This window comes from Antechinus flavipes, chromosome 1 (genome assembly GCF_016432865.1).
Source record: "Antechinus flavipes isolate AdamAnt ecotype Samford, QLD, Australia chromosome 1, AdamAnt_v2, whole genome shotgun sequence".
Classification (NCBI taxonomy): Eukaryota; Metazoa; Chordata; class Mammalia; order Dasyuromorphia; family Dasyuridae; genus Antechinus; species Antechinus flavipes.
The window spans coordinates 249415789-249429860 of NC_067398.1; the positions used below are offsets into that span (position 1 = coordinate 249415789).

Here is a 14072-nt window from a genome sequence, read left to right on the forward strand (position 1 = left end):
ATTTTTATAGATAAGGAAACTGAGGTTAATGGAAATTAAAATACTTGAATGAGTCACAAAGATAATAAATGGTAGAACTGGAACTCAAATCCCTCTTTTCTGTGAGAGAACACAGTAATTTCTTCTCCAGTATGACACTGGTCTTATGTATCATTTTAGAATTAAAGAAAGACATGAGAATTGCTAATATAATTGAGCAAAGATTGCTTAGAAATTTTTTTTTTGGATTTTTTACTTGCCTTAAGTAATGACTGTGATATATTCTTGGGTAAGTTCATTTGAAGCTGTTTTCCACTTGTCAAGTGGTTAATAATTATTAAATATTTATTTTAATAAGACTAGATAATAATTGCAGATTTTTTGGGTAGTTTTAAAGGAAGACACAGTATTAATACAAGGGAGCACAATACCATGGAAAGAGCAATAATAAGAGTCAGGAGTCTAGGCATTCTGTGTCTAGTCTATTAATTGTGATCTTGACCAAATTACATAGCCTCTGAAAGCTCAAGTTTCTCTTCTGGAGGTTGATCTAGAGGAAGTTCTCCTACTCTAAGAATTTGTAATTCTATAGATTTGTCAAAAAGTTCCATGATAATAGGCAATGACATGAATAATCCAAAACACAAGTTAATAAAATAATTTCCTAAACCTATCCTTTAAATTACCTTTTTAATTAGCAAAGATAATTGATCTTTGGCTGAATGTGGTATAGAATTACCTTGGAATTTTGAACAATCAGAATTGTTCTCAAGTGTTTTCTGTCAGTCTTCATACTGCAAAATATTCAATTATGCTTAATGAATGGCTATCCATTCTAGAGCAAGCTGATGTAGCTACTAAAACTTCTAATTTCTTGACTCATTTTTGAGATTACTGCTATTTTTATATAAAGGCTTGTTTGAACATTGTTGGGCTTTTTTCTTTTTATTAAAAGTAAAAAGTGAGTAGAGGTCCCTATCCGCAGTATTATCAACCAAGAAACAAGCTCATAGCTTTTCTATATATACATGAATATAACAGAAGGCTAAGTATTTGTAACTGTAAATATAAGTAGGACTTAACCTAGATGACCTTTGAGATCTCTTGAGATGATAAATGGTTGTCTACTTCATTTACAAATTTTTTCCTTTACTTCCATACATTCCATAAACTATTAAACCTGTAATGATAGCAAACTTCTACTCTATGGATATCTGCTAAAGTCTCTGCTAAAGGCACAGTTCTGATAAATTTGTGACTTATCTGAATAATTTCATCCTTCAGTAGGTAGTGGAAGTGGCAAGGAGAACTGTTCTTCTGGAACCAATTTGGACTAAAAGCAGTAATTGGATGATGAGGTGGAAACAATAGGAATCTTGAAGCTAAGTGACTATTCCACTATGGAATTTATTATTGCAAAAAGGAAAGTTAGGAACAATCTGACCTGCACTCAAGATTTTTTTTTTTTGGGGGGGAGGCAGTGGTAAGGAAGGGAAGAAGGAACTTTAAATGATTCCAAGAAAGAATAGTTTAGAGCCAGTAGCTCATTATTCCATAGGAGAAATTGGTCTAAGAAGGCTAGGAAGCTCTCAGGAATGAAATTCTGAAGAGAAACAAAAGTTAGTTCAGTGAGGAGGAAAAGAGGCAGCTGCTTGATGTAGAATTCATTGACAAATGAACTATTCAACTCTCACTTTGTTTCTGTTTACTCTTCTTAGGAAAAAGTTATTTAAACGTGGAAGAATATAACCAAACTGCTTAGATGTCAGTGGAAACATAAGATAAATGAAGAAATGGCAAGACAACATCAAGCTGTATTCAGTGAATTCACAGTGCCAGTCTTGGAAAAACTAAATATTAGAGAACTGAGAGAACTGACAAAGGATATTACTAATTCATTGTCAGTGAACTTTGAGGAATCTTTAAAAATGGGAAAAGTGCCACAAGACTGGAGAAAAACAGCTGTTTACCAACTTTCAAGAAAAAAAAAAGCCCCAAAAGGGTAGAATATGCAAATTTTAAACCAGTGGGGTTGATTTCTATTCCTGTCAAAATTCTGGAATTCATTATTAAGAAGATGAAACAATGATCACTAAAAACCAGCATGACTTCATCAAAAACAGGTAATGCTACACTAACTTCATTTACTTTTCACACAGAGTAGCTAGACTAATAGACCAAGGGAATGCTACCTACCCAGTTTACCCAGAATTCAGCAAAGCATTTAACAAAATAATTCTCTTCTTATGAAAAAGATAGAGAGATGTGGAATAGACTCTGATATCTCTGCTAAAGGCAGAGTGCTGATAAATTTGTGACTTACCTGAATAATTTAGGAGATATAAAGATATATATATATAAAGAAATATACTGTATAGTAACTTGTATATTCCCTGACTGACCAGATTTTAAAAAGTAGCCACAAAAGGATTTATGTCAATGTTGCCAGAGGTCTTTAGAAAGCATGCCCCTTGGAAAGCTGTCCTCAGACCAGTGCTATTCAAAAAGGATGAAACCAAAGAAAGTATGCTTTTCAACTTGTAGTTGATACAAAATTGTGATAATTCATGAAATAGATGTCAGTTCAAAAGCCAATATTATTTTGATATTCTAGAAAAATGAACTTTTTTGAGTTAAGGGAAAAAAGACAACAAAAGACAACATAACTGTTAACTTTCATGATTGAGTTAAAAAAAAAAAAAAAAAAAAAAAAGCAAATTTATAAATACCAGATCAGGGTGTGACTAGTTAATGAAGAAAAGATCTAAAACTTTTAGTGAACTCCAAACTCAAGATGAGTCATTAAGTCTACATTAAGTCATTAAGACTACATAAGACTAATGTAATATATTTCAAACTACATTAAGGGAAAGCATAGTGTACAGAATAAAGGAGAAAATACTTCCACTATAGTACCCATGTCAAGTTCTATATAGAAAACTGTGTTCAGTTCTGAATGTTCTATTTAAAAAACTTTGTTACAGTAAGATTTGTTGATGCCCTTTGTTTTTACATCACAGTCATTTCATTCCTACATAATCTAACTTTCCCTTGTCACTAAAAGTAACAATAACAAATAATTAAGTATGAGCAAATAATACAGCAGTCACATCTAAAGATAACTGCAACATTCTGCCTTTGTAGCATCCTTCCTCTTTGCTTATTATTATTAACTGTTCTCCAAGATTGAGATCGGTTGTTGTAATTAATTAGAAAAGGGCTTACTTTTATTATTCTTTTCCTGTAATCATTGTATATACAACATGTCCCAAAAATCTTGATACAGTTAAGCTATTAAAGCTTAAAATAATGCATTTAAAATAGGGAACTAAGTGTTGCAGTAGATAGAAACTGGACCTGGAGAACAGAAGATCTAATTTCAAATTCAATCTCAGACACTTACAAACTGCTTGATTCAAGCAAGTCATATAATCTTTATCTTTAAAATATGAATAATAATAGCAACTTTCTTCCAGGATTGTAGTGAGGATAAAAATAAGCTAATATTTGTAAAGTACTCTACAATCTTAAAGCACTAAAAAAAATTCAAGATATCATTAATACTAAAGCTTTGGGGCCTCTTAGTATACCTCCTCTGGTTCTGTTTATTCCATTCTTCATCAGTTTATACAAATTTTCCCATATTTTTCCAAATGTCATGTTTGGAATTTCTTAATGCACAATGATATTGTAAAATATAGCAGTTTGTTCAACCATTTCCAACTAATGGATACCATATTTTTAAAATGGGACAGAAATCTCTCCTTTGTTTATTAGCCCTCATAATCTATTCTGGAGTAATGCAATAGTTTTCTAATAGGTCTCCTTGCTTCAGCCTACTCTTCTTTCAAACACATCCTTCACACAGTTATCAGGATGATTTTAATAAAGCAAGGATCTGATAATATTACTCCCCTATCAATAAACATGAGAGGCTCCCTCTTACCCCTAGAATACTACACATGCCATTTAAAGCTCTTCACAACCTTAGCATTTATTACTGTCTTTCACACATGATACAATCAGCCAAACTGGTCTTCTTCCTCCTTCTTATGTACACCTGTTGTACTTATTGTTTCCCAGACTGTGACACATTCTATATATCATGGTTCCTCCTGAGTGATACATTTCCTTCTAACCTCCACCTCACAGAATTCTTCTTTTCCTTCAAGATTCACCTGAAGCCCCACTTCTACCTGAAGCGTTTCTTGATTCCTAAGTGCCTGTGCCCTTCTTCCTTAAACTATTTTACATTTATTCTCTTTATGTTGATATATGTACATGCTACCTCTCTTAAAAGAATGTGAAATCTATGAGAAAAGGAAATATTTCATTTTTGTCTTTGTATTTCCAGCACCTAGTTGACATTTAATAAATAATAAATGCTTATTGATTGATTGTCCCAGGAGGCAAAACAAGATGAAATGAGTACAGATTGTAAGGAGAAGTATAAAAGTATCTCCTAATTAACTAGACTGTTCTAAAGTGTATTGGTTTTGGATGGAGTAGGTATCCCATCATCAATGAAACACTCTGGATGATCAGTTACTAGGAATATTGTTAAAGGTATTTGGGTTCATATGTGCCGTGGACTAAATATACTCTGAAATCCCTTTCAATGTTTAAATTCTGTAATTATCTACCTCACAAAGCAATTCTGCTGCCCCCTATTAACTTTCATATTTTTGCTAAATATACTATCATCTTCCTAGTCACCTGTGTTTTTAACCTTCAAGCCTCATTTTACTCTTTTCAGCTTTACATACAATAAAATGACTAGTCCTGCTGATTCTCTCTTCCATTTGTTTCCTCCTTTCTACTCCCAGTTCTATCTTTTCTATTTCAGGTCCTAATCATTTTCCTAGTCTGGATTTGGCAATAACATCCTAATGGTCTCCTTGATACTATGCCCTCTTTTTTTCAATCTACCATTCCTAACAGGATTATTTAATTTTCTTGTTATATTGTAGGTAAAATAATGACTCATGCCTACTTGATATAAAACCCTCAGTGTATCCCCATTATGTAAAGAACATAATAAAAATTTCTTCATCTGGCCTTAAAGGCTCTCTATAATCTGACTCCAACTTATCTTTAGAGCCTTATTTCATCCCTTTCCCCTTCATATTTCAGTGAAACAAGAGTGCTTTCTTTCTCATGATTACCTTCTACCTTTTTTTTAGGTTCAATCAGTTGCACATATTGTCACCTATGCTTAGAACTGACTTCTCTGATACTGATACTTATTAAAATTCTGCTATTTTATTTCAAGGTCAAGTTAGATGCCAGGAAACATTTCCTGGTCTCAACAAATTGAAGTGATCACTTCTTAGTCAAATCTTTCAAGACACTATGATGTCTTATCAGAGAAATTAATCATATTCTAACTTCAAGTTATTTGTGTATATTTATATTCCTCACTAGGTTACAAACTTCTTAAGAACAAGAACTATTGTTTCTATTATTTTTTTAACTAGTTTTCTATTTTTAACTATTTTATTTTATATTATATAATATCTTATATCTCATATTTTGTCATCTCATTTCATATTATATTACTGTTCACTGTAAATTCTGAGGAATTACTCATTTTTAGTTTATATTCCTGTATATTCTAATTCCCTTTTCTTTTGGAAGTAAGTTTTTAGACTTTTAAAGAAATGCTATTAGTAGGCCAAATAGGTCAAAATACCTTCCCCCAAACAGGGAGCTATACTGTTCTTCTGAAGAAAGTATTTAATGATGAGAAAGAAAGACTTTTTCTTTTGTAAGGACATTGCTGATGGTGAGATTAGGATTTTCTATTTAGCCAAACAACATACAAAGGCTATTCAAAAAAATCACCTTTGTCACGTGGGGAAATGGTTGTGTGAGTGACAGTTTGTATGAACAATCATCAGTTAAAGAATAATTGAATTAAATGTAAATTAAATTAGAAAATATTAATAGCGATTATGGGGATATACTCAGTTTGAATGTAATGATGCTACTGTCTATAATGTAGTTGTAAAACCTAAGATTTCAAATAGAACTGGCTTCCAAAGAAAGAACTGATTATCCCACTATTAAGACTTAAAATCATCGGGTTACTGGAGAGGCCATATTTAAATGGGTCAGCATCATTTAAATTGCAGGCTATGCTTGCATTTTTAAACAAATTACTTAAGAAGTTTACTCTTGAAGTATTCCATTTTGAATGTAGATCTATATTTAAACATATTTTCTTTGTTCTTTTCACTCCAGTTTAGTAAATTACTTTTATTTTTAATTATACATGAATTGCCAGCCAGTTGACAAGCATTTATTTCTATAATACATCATATTTACCACCTCCTGTTTCTTTCCTTCTTACAATTAATTCCCCCAACTCTGATCTAAAGGAGGACAGATGATGGACACATATGCCAGTTCCTCTGGTGAGATCACTCGCCACTTCATGGGTCTGTTCAAATGAAGCAGAGGATGGCTCATAGCATTTATTCTGTTTGAACACAAGACTACCCCCTCCATCTGACTGCTACTGTTTGGGACAATTTAACTTCATAGCTAAGCACGGGGCTTGGGTACCTCACCTCCGCGAAAGAGTGGGACTAGATAGCTTCGGATGTCTGACTGAGATCCTATCATATCCTTCTTTTTGTACTTTATAGCTTTCCATTGTTCCAGGGCTTTACTGTTCTGACTGACAGAGGAGAAAGTGCAGGATGTTGTAAGGGGGGGGGGAGGAGGTCCTCTTCATTTTTTTTTGTCTAAAAGTCAGCTGTCAATTAGCATTTGATACACACCTTCTATGTGCTAATGCTGTGCCGAGTCAGGTGGATACAAAGGAACACTAGAGACAGTTCCGGCCCTCAAAGAGTTTAGGGTCCAAAGGGGAAGACCGCAGCGAGGTACAAACAAAGCGACTGGGAGACTACCCAGAAGAAATCCAGGAGCCTTAAAGGGCCTCAGGAAGGCTTCTGGCGGAAGACAGGAGGTGGGTGGCACTGGAAGGGGGGGAGAGGAGGAGAGAAAACCTGTTAGGGTTCCCATGCAGGGGCCGGGGCCACGATGTCCCAGAGCACACAGCACAGAGTAAGGGGTCAGAGGAACCAGGAGGGGCCGGGCTTGGGAAGAGCTTTGGTCACCTGCCCCTCACGGTGACGGGAGCCACTAAAGTTCACTGAAGAGAGGGGGACAAGGTCAGCTTGAGGAAGATCCTTTTGACAACGGAGTGAAGAACGGACTGGAGTGGGGAGAGAACACGGGCAGAGTATGGGAAAAGGTGAGGGTCACAAGGGTGACGGCATGTGCAAGAGACGTCCTGAAGGAAAAATCAAAAAGACTCTACCACAGATTAGATACGTGGGGTGAGAGAATGAGAAGGAGAGGACCCCTAGGTCGAGAGCCTGGGAGAGTAGGAAGATGGTACTCTTGACAGTAACAGGAAAGTTCAGAAGTGGGGAGCTTTTGTAGGGGGAGAGAATGAGTTCTGTTTTAGACATTTAAGATATGTAGGGCATATCCAATTTGAGGTGTTTAATTATCAGTTAGAGATGCAACCCTAAAGGTCAGGAGAGAGCATAGTAATTATAGTAATTATGCTTTTTTTAATTTTTAGAATTTTGAGGACTATTGCTTTTGTAAAAGGTTAACAAGGAATAATCTGGTCAGAATAGTTATTAAATTTTCTCTTTTAAAATAGCTCCTTCTTTTGAGTCCACAATTTCTGTCTGATACTATGAAATAAAATTCAAATATTTTCTTGACATTCAATGCTCCATAATCTAATACTACCCTATCTTTCTACTCCTGTCTCATATTACTCCCCTACTCTGTCCAATTTTTCTAAACATTCCTTGTTTTCCCACTTCCCTTTCCTTTACTCTTAGTTTTCCATGCCTGAAATGACTTGTTGTTCTAGTCATCCATTAATGCTCTAACACTTCAATAAAATTATGATTTCATTGATGTCTTTCCTCTAATATCAAAGGTCTCAGTGCCTTTTCATACTGGGACTCTTTTCCATGCCCTTCCATAAATCTTCCAGAAAGTGTTTACCCAGTATATTAGAACCATTCCTCTTGACTTTCTAACATTGTATGGCCAGCAATGCACGAGCTGGGCTGGCTCTCTGTTGGCACTTGCTTTTGCATCATGACCAAACTGTCTACTCTTTCTTGTCCAACTCAAATGCAATCTCATCTAAGAACCCTTCCCCTTCAGCAATGAGATGAACCAAATCAATTCCAATGGAGTAGTAATGAACTGAACCAGCTACACCCAGTGAAAGAACTCTGGGAGATGACTAAGAAGCATTACATTGAATTCCCAATCCCTATATTTTTGCTCACCTGCATTTTGGATTTCCTTCACAGGCTAATTGTACAATATTTCAGAGTCCTATTCTTTTTGTATAGCAAAATAATTGTATGGACATGTATACTTATTTTGTATTTAATTTATACTTTAACATATTTAACATGTATTGGTCATCCTTCCACCTAGGGGAAGGGGTGGGGGGAAGGAGGGGAAAAATTGGAACAAAAAGTTTGGCAATTGTCAATGCTGTAAAATTACCCATACATATAACTTGTAAATAAAAAGCTATTAAAAAAAAATTTTTTTAAAAAGAGCCCTTCCCTGATATCCCTAGTCATTTTATTACTTTTTGACTTTCTCTTTTATATAACACTTCATTTTGCATTTTTCTAATGCATTTATCCTGTGCTATTTTGTGTTAAAATTACTTATATATGAGTCATTATGAGAAGCATCAAGCTGACTTTGGGATCTGGAAGCAATGGGTTTAAATTCTTCCTCTGTTACCTACTGGCCAAGTCATTTAACATCTTAGTGTGTCAGGCAACTCCTTAAGAATGTCAGTTCCATGAGACACTGCAGAAGCAGATGGAGTTTACTCACTACAATGAAATTACAGTTCTAGTCCACTCCCCAACCCCCCCAAAAAAAATTCCCCTATATTATAAACTCTCTGAAGGCAGGGGCAATATTTTGTTTTAATTGTTTTACATCCAGTAGGCATTGTGGAATGTTATCTGAATTACTACATCCTGAAAAAAAAAAAAAAAAAACCTATTGGCTTTAGGTGTTTCCCTTCTCTATATAGCTAATATCCTCTCTAAATTTTTTAAAGGTATGGAATCTGGATAATGATAATGAATAGATTAATAAGAATGTGGAAGAAAAACTAAGAGGAAAGCAGTCGTAATAGCAACTTTACTTAAAAACTGCCTTGAGAATGAGCTGCAGAAGCTACTCAGTCAATATAGAAAGAACATACTGATAAAGCTGGTACCTGTTTCTTAATACAACCTTTAAGAAAACCCTAGAAGAGATCACTATTGTAAAAGATAATAAAGTAAAGTTTCCAATCTTTTTGATGGGTAAGAGTATTTTTCTGAAATGCTGAGATTCTCAGCCAAAGCGGCAACTTCCATTCACATAACAACTCAATGGAAATACCTGGAAGATTGTGAAAGGAAGGAATGATTCTGGGGGAGAGAGACAGAGACAAAGAGGAAGAGTCAGACATAGATTTATCATATACTGAGGTGGCAGGCATTGTGCCATATATGGGAATACAAAATAAATACTGAAAAGACAGTCCTTACCCTCAAGGAGTTTATATTCTAATGGAGAAAGAAAACACATAAAGAAATGCTGGAAAGGTGGGGGGACGCCCTTTTGTGAGTGAGGGTGAGATGAACATGGCTAAGACACCTCACGAAATGACAGTCTGAGCTAGGAACTCACCGGTTTAACATATCAAGTTCCATTATCTGCCAGCTGGTTGTGATTAACCTAGTGGGGGCCTCTGATCCAGAAGATGTTAAGAACTCCAGCTAAGAGCACAGAGATTTTTAGATGGTACGTGCTATAAAAACACCAGATTGCTATCTGCAGGGTTCCTGTAAATTCCTTCCTGATTCACATATCTTGTGAAATGTGGTAATGTGGCAGGGAAGATCCCCAAGAATATTTCAATCATCAGAATGTAAATGGAAACAGGCAGGAGGTATGTGGATGGGGGAGGGGAGTTCATGCTTTTTCATGCATGGTTCTTCTTATACTAGCTGCTTCTTATACTAGATTGGGAATTGAAGCGGTATGAGAAAATTTCCTACCCCAATCCCTTCACCACCATATACTCACCACTCCCTTCCATCTCTGTGCTGTGCCAATTCCTTCCTATTCTTCTACTCAAAAACCCACCTACCTTTTAGGGGGCGGCTCAACTGTTATTTCTTCTCTGCCAACTGGAAGTGATCTCTCACTGTTGGGAAGTTGTGCTTTGTAAGCACAACTGCAAATGACAATTACTATAAAGTGACCCGGATAATAGTTTTTTTCCCTATGATCCTATTTTATCTCTTCTTCTAGACTTATTGTGATTAACCTGCTATGGGCCTCTGATCTAGAAGCTTGACATCTGGGGACTATGTCTCAAGATTTTCTTTGTTCCACAATACTTAGCACAATATATTGGTCTACACACAGGATAGATAGTGGTTTATACACTCAATAAGTACTTGGACTTTTTTTTTTTTTTTTTTTTTTTTTTTTTGGGAGACTGGATTTCCCTTTTTTAACCAGGCTGGAAAAGTAGTAGCTCTTCATGAACCAGAAGCCCATAGTGATGGGCAGAGAAGTTTTAACCTGCTCCAGTTTTTCAATGTGGACTAAACAAATTAGTGGTCCTCTGCTCCATATTTGTACCAGACCATGCAGACACATGATCAGATTTAACTCTACTGGAGCTCAAATCTGAATTCAAGTGATCCATCAGTCAGCCCATGAAGCACAGGGACCACAGGAATATGTCATCCCACTCAGTTCTTAATAAGCAAAAGAGAGAACCGGAGAAAGGAAGGGAAGGAGGGAGGAGAAATGGAAGATAAATATTTTTTGAAAAATGACAGTGATAGTGTACTTTACCTGCCATTGGACCAGGACAGAAGAAGTGGTATGAGGAGTCACTGAAACACAACTTGGAGGTTCTCCGGGAACTAGAGATACATAAAAAGGGGGGAAGCAAAAAAAAAATTATATGAATAGAACATTTTCCTTTCATTAAATACTTTCTAGTTCTATCTTTCTCAAATTCATTCTAGATTTCAAACCCAATCCAGCTCTCAATAAAACTGCCAATAGGTGAAGATTGCCTTAGTTAGTCCTCCTCTGTCCAAGACACTTCTCTTCTACTTCCTCCTCCCTACCAAGGATTTTTCTGAGTTGCTTCTGACTTCCATCAAAGATTTCTCTTAGAAAAATATGTAAGATTGAGACTGAGTAAATATTCAGCATAAGTCATGGATGGATATAAAAGAATATGATTTTTTTCTCTTCTTTTCCCCCCAAAAACAAACACAAGAGAATTTATGCATCTAAATGAGGGATATGGCTTTCAAAGATGTTCCCTTGGGAGGCAATACTTATGCTAAGACGCTGTTATTGGTCAGAACACTTTTAGGAGTGATACTTGAAAATGGCCTTAAGAACTTAGAATACCTGTACTGTGCTAGGAATCAGAGGTCCTAGGTTCCTGGTTACAATCACTTAATCTTATTTATAAAGCTAGAAAAGTTCAACTTGACCCTTAGATCCTTTTCAGGTGTAAACCTAGCATCTTTGGAGTTTATGAATGGTATCAGTACTGACAATTCCTTTGTTTTATGAGGTAGGAAAAGGGAGATAAAATATATAGAAGGTCAAGATAAGGAAATTAGTTTTTGCCATAAAGCAATGCAACTGATTTTCTTGTGTGGTCCACAAGCTGCCTCTAAAGGAAATTCCAGAGTCTAAGAGGAGTAAATTAAGGAACTTCTGGTGGAGGAGGAGGAGGAGGAAGGAGAGGAGGAGGAGGAGGAAGGAGAGGAGGAGGAAGGAGGAAGGAGAGGAGGAGGAAGGAGAGGAGGAGGAGGAGGAGGAAGGAGAGGAGGAGGAAGGAGGAAGGAGAGGAGGAGGAAGGAAAGGAGGAGGAAGGAGACGAGGAGGAGGAGGAGGAGAAGGAGGAGGAGGAGGAGGAGAAGGAGGAGGAGGAGGAGGAGAAGGAGGAGGAAGAGGAGGAGAAGGAGGAGGAGGAGGAGGAGGAGGAGGAGGAAGGCTATACCTCTCTTTTAAAAAGTTTTCATCACTTTGGGTCTCTAAAAACTTTCCTTTAGATTTCTAGGAAAGGGATGGAAGGGACCTCTCTGTTTTTTCTAACCCACCTCTAAGAGAAGAAAGAGACAGAGACAGAGAAGGAACCTTTCTATGATTCTTATAGACTACCACGGGAGAAAAGTTCTTCCTGACTCTATGGCCAGACATCTTTAATGTGAACCTGCTAAAGAGATTACCAAAGAGTAATTTAGTTGCACATATCCTTTAGCAGGAGGCCAGAGCACATGTTCATAGAGAATGGGGCAGGAGTATGTTACCCAGATCCATAGGAAGTGCCTCAAAACACTTAGGTACAAGAGGAATTCCAAAAATTTACTGCCTAAACTGACTACTTAGATGAATAATTCTATATGAGTATGTATAAGTTCTGAAAAGTAGATTTAAAAGCCAAAAAACCTTTTCTCATTAAAATTATACCTGGTAAAGATGTATTCATGTGACTTTAAGTCGACTAACATGTTTTTTTTTTTTTCCTCCCAGGAAAATATTTGTGGTTTAGGCCTTGTTTCTAACAGTGGAACAAAACTCTGTCCAACGCTTAATGAGATTTCAAATATTCGCAAGCTAGAGGAAGTATTATCTATCTTTGATATGGAGCCTCCCTTTGAAATCACACATTATAGGGAACAGGCCACATGCTGAAATCAAACCTGCCTCAGACACTTATTAGCTATGCAATTCAAGCAAATCACTAAAAGTTTTAAAATCTGTTTCCTAATCTATAAAATGGGGATAATAATATCCATACTTCACAAGGTGGTTGTGAGGATAAATTGAACTTCTATCTACCTATTTATCTGTTGATTTTTTTACTTTGCAAAACTTAAAGTACTATATATTCATGAGCCAGGATGACAAGCCAGTGGGTAGAGTAGAAAGATTTGATCCAGGATAGATTTGAATCCAGAAAGAGCTGAGTTCAAGTCACTTATCACAGCTAAAAGCTAGGCAAATCACTTAAACTCAGCCCTCAAGACAAAACTCAGAGATTATCATTTGCTAACCTACATGGGTAAAGTCTCCTCACTTGAGACTTCTATCAGTGGAATAGGCTCAGTCCCTATTCCTATTCCTGGGATAATGAAAATGCCTTATTAGGGCAATCCAGTGTGTGCCTCGAGGAAGGCCCAGATGCAGGATTAGCTTGGGAAAGGAATCTAGAATGTCTTCCTAGCTTTAGGAATGAGGCAGGGAAAGAAGAGGAAGGAAACCTACTCCATTCCCCTTTGCTTTTAGTGTCCCAAACCCAGATACAGTACAAAGCAGGCCATAGGTGTCAGCAATGCCCTTGTGATCACACAGATTTATTGCTGCTGCTCTCAGGTTTTTCTTCAGCAGCTCTCTTCCCCCCTCCCCCCCAGATCCCTAAAGGGAGAATTGGGGCACACATCTTCTGTGATGGAATGGAACAGGAAGGTGAAATATCAAAGAGTAACTATTTCAGAGGAAGAGGGACACTCATTCCCCCTATTTTCATAACTAAGAAGCAGTGTGGTGTAGTGACTAGATTATTAGATTTAGCACTCAGGAATAGCTGAGCTCAAATCACGTCTCAGATAATTGATACTTCTGCGACCATGAACATCTGACTTAACTTTTATCAGACTTTTCTCACCTGAAAAATGAGAGGGCTTGATGTAATGTTTTTTAAAGGTCCCTTCACAGTTTTACATCTATGATTCTGTGATCAGGAGGCTAGAGGGACAGTACTTAAGCAGCAATGGTGATATTCTTTCAGACCAAACTCTCCTCCCCAATCACAGGTTCCTTGGCTATAAAGCTTTTCTACCTTCTGAGGGGCCCCCAATATTACTTGGTGTTGGTGAAATCATTGGGATTAAAAAAACTGCCATATATAACAACCACTCTTTGGGCCACCTCCCTTCTCTCCTGTCCGCTGTTCAATTTCCAATGTTTCCTACTAAATA

The 14072-nt window shown here is 36.6% G+C and overlaps 1 protein-coding gene across 1 annotated transcript in view; it reads right to left on the bottom strand.

Annotated features, from left to right (window-relative positions):
• Positions 1-14072, bottom strand: part of SDK1 (sidekick cell adhesion molecule 1) — a 400458-nt gene that overhangs the window by 146692 nt on the left and 239694 nt on the right. The window contains exon 27 of the mRNA XM_052000079.1: positions 10918-10988. Within this exon, the coding sequence (XP_051856039.1) occupies positions 10918-10988 (71 nt within the window). The remainder of the gene's footprint in view (positions 1-10917; positions 10989-14072) is intronic.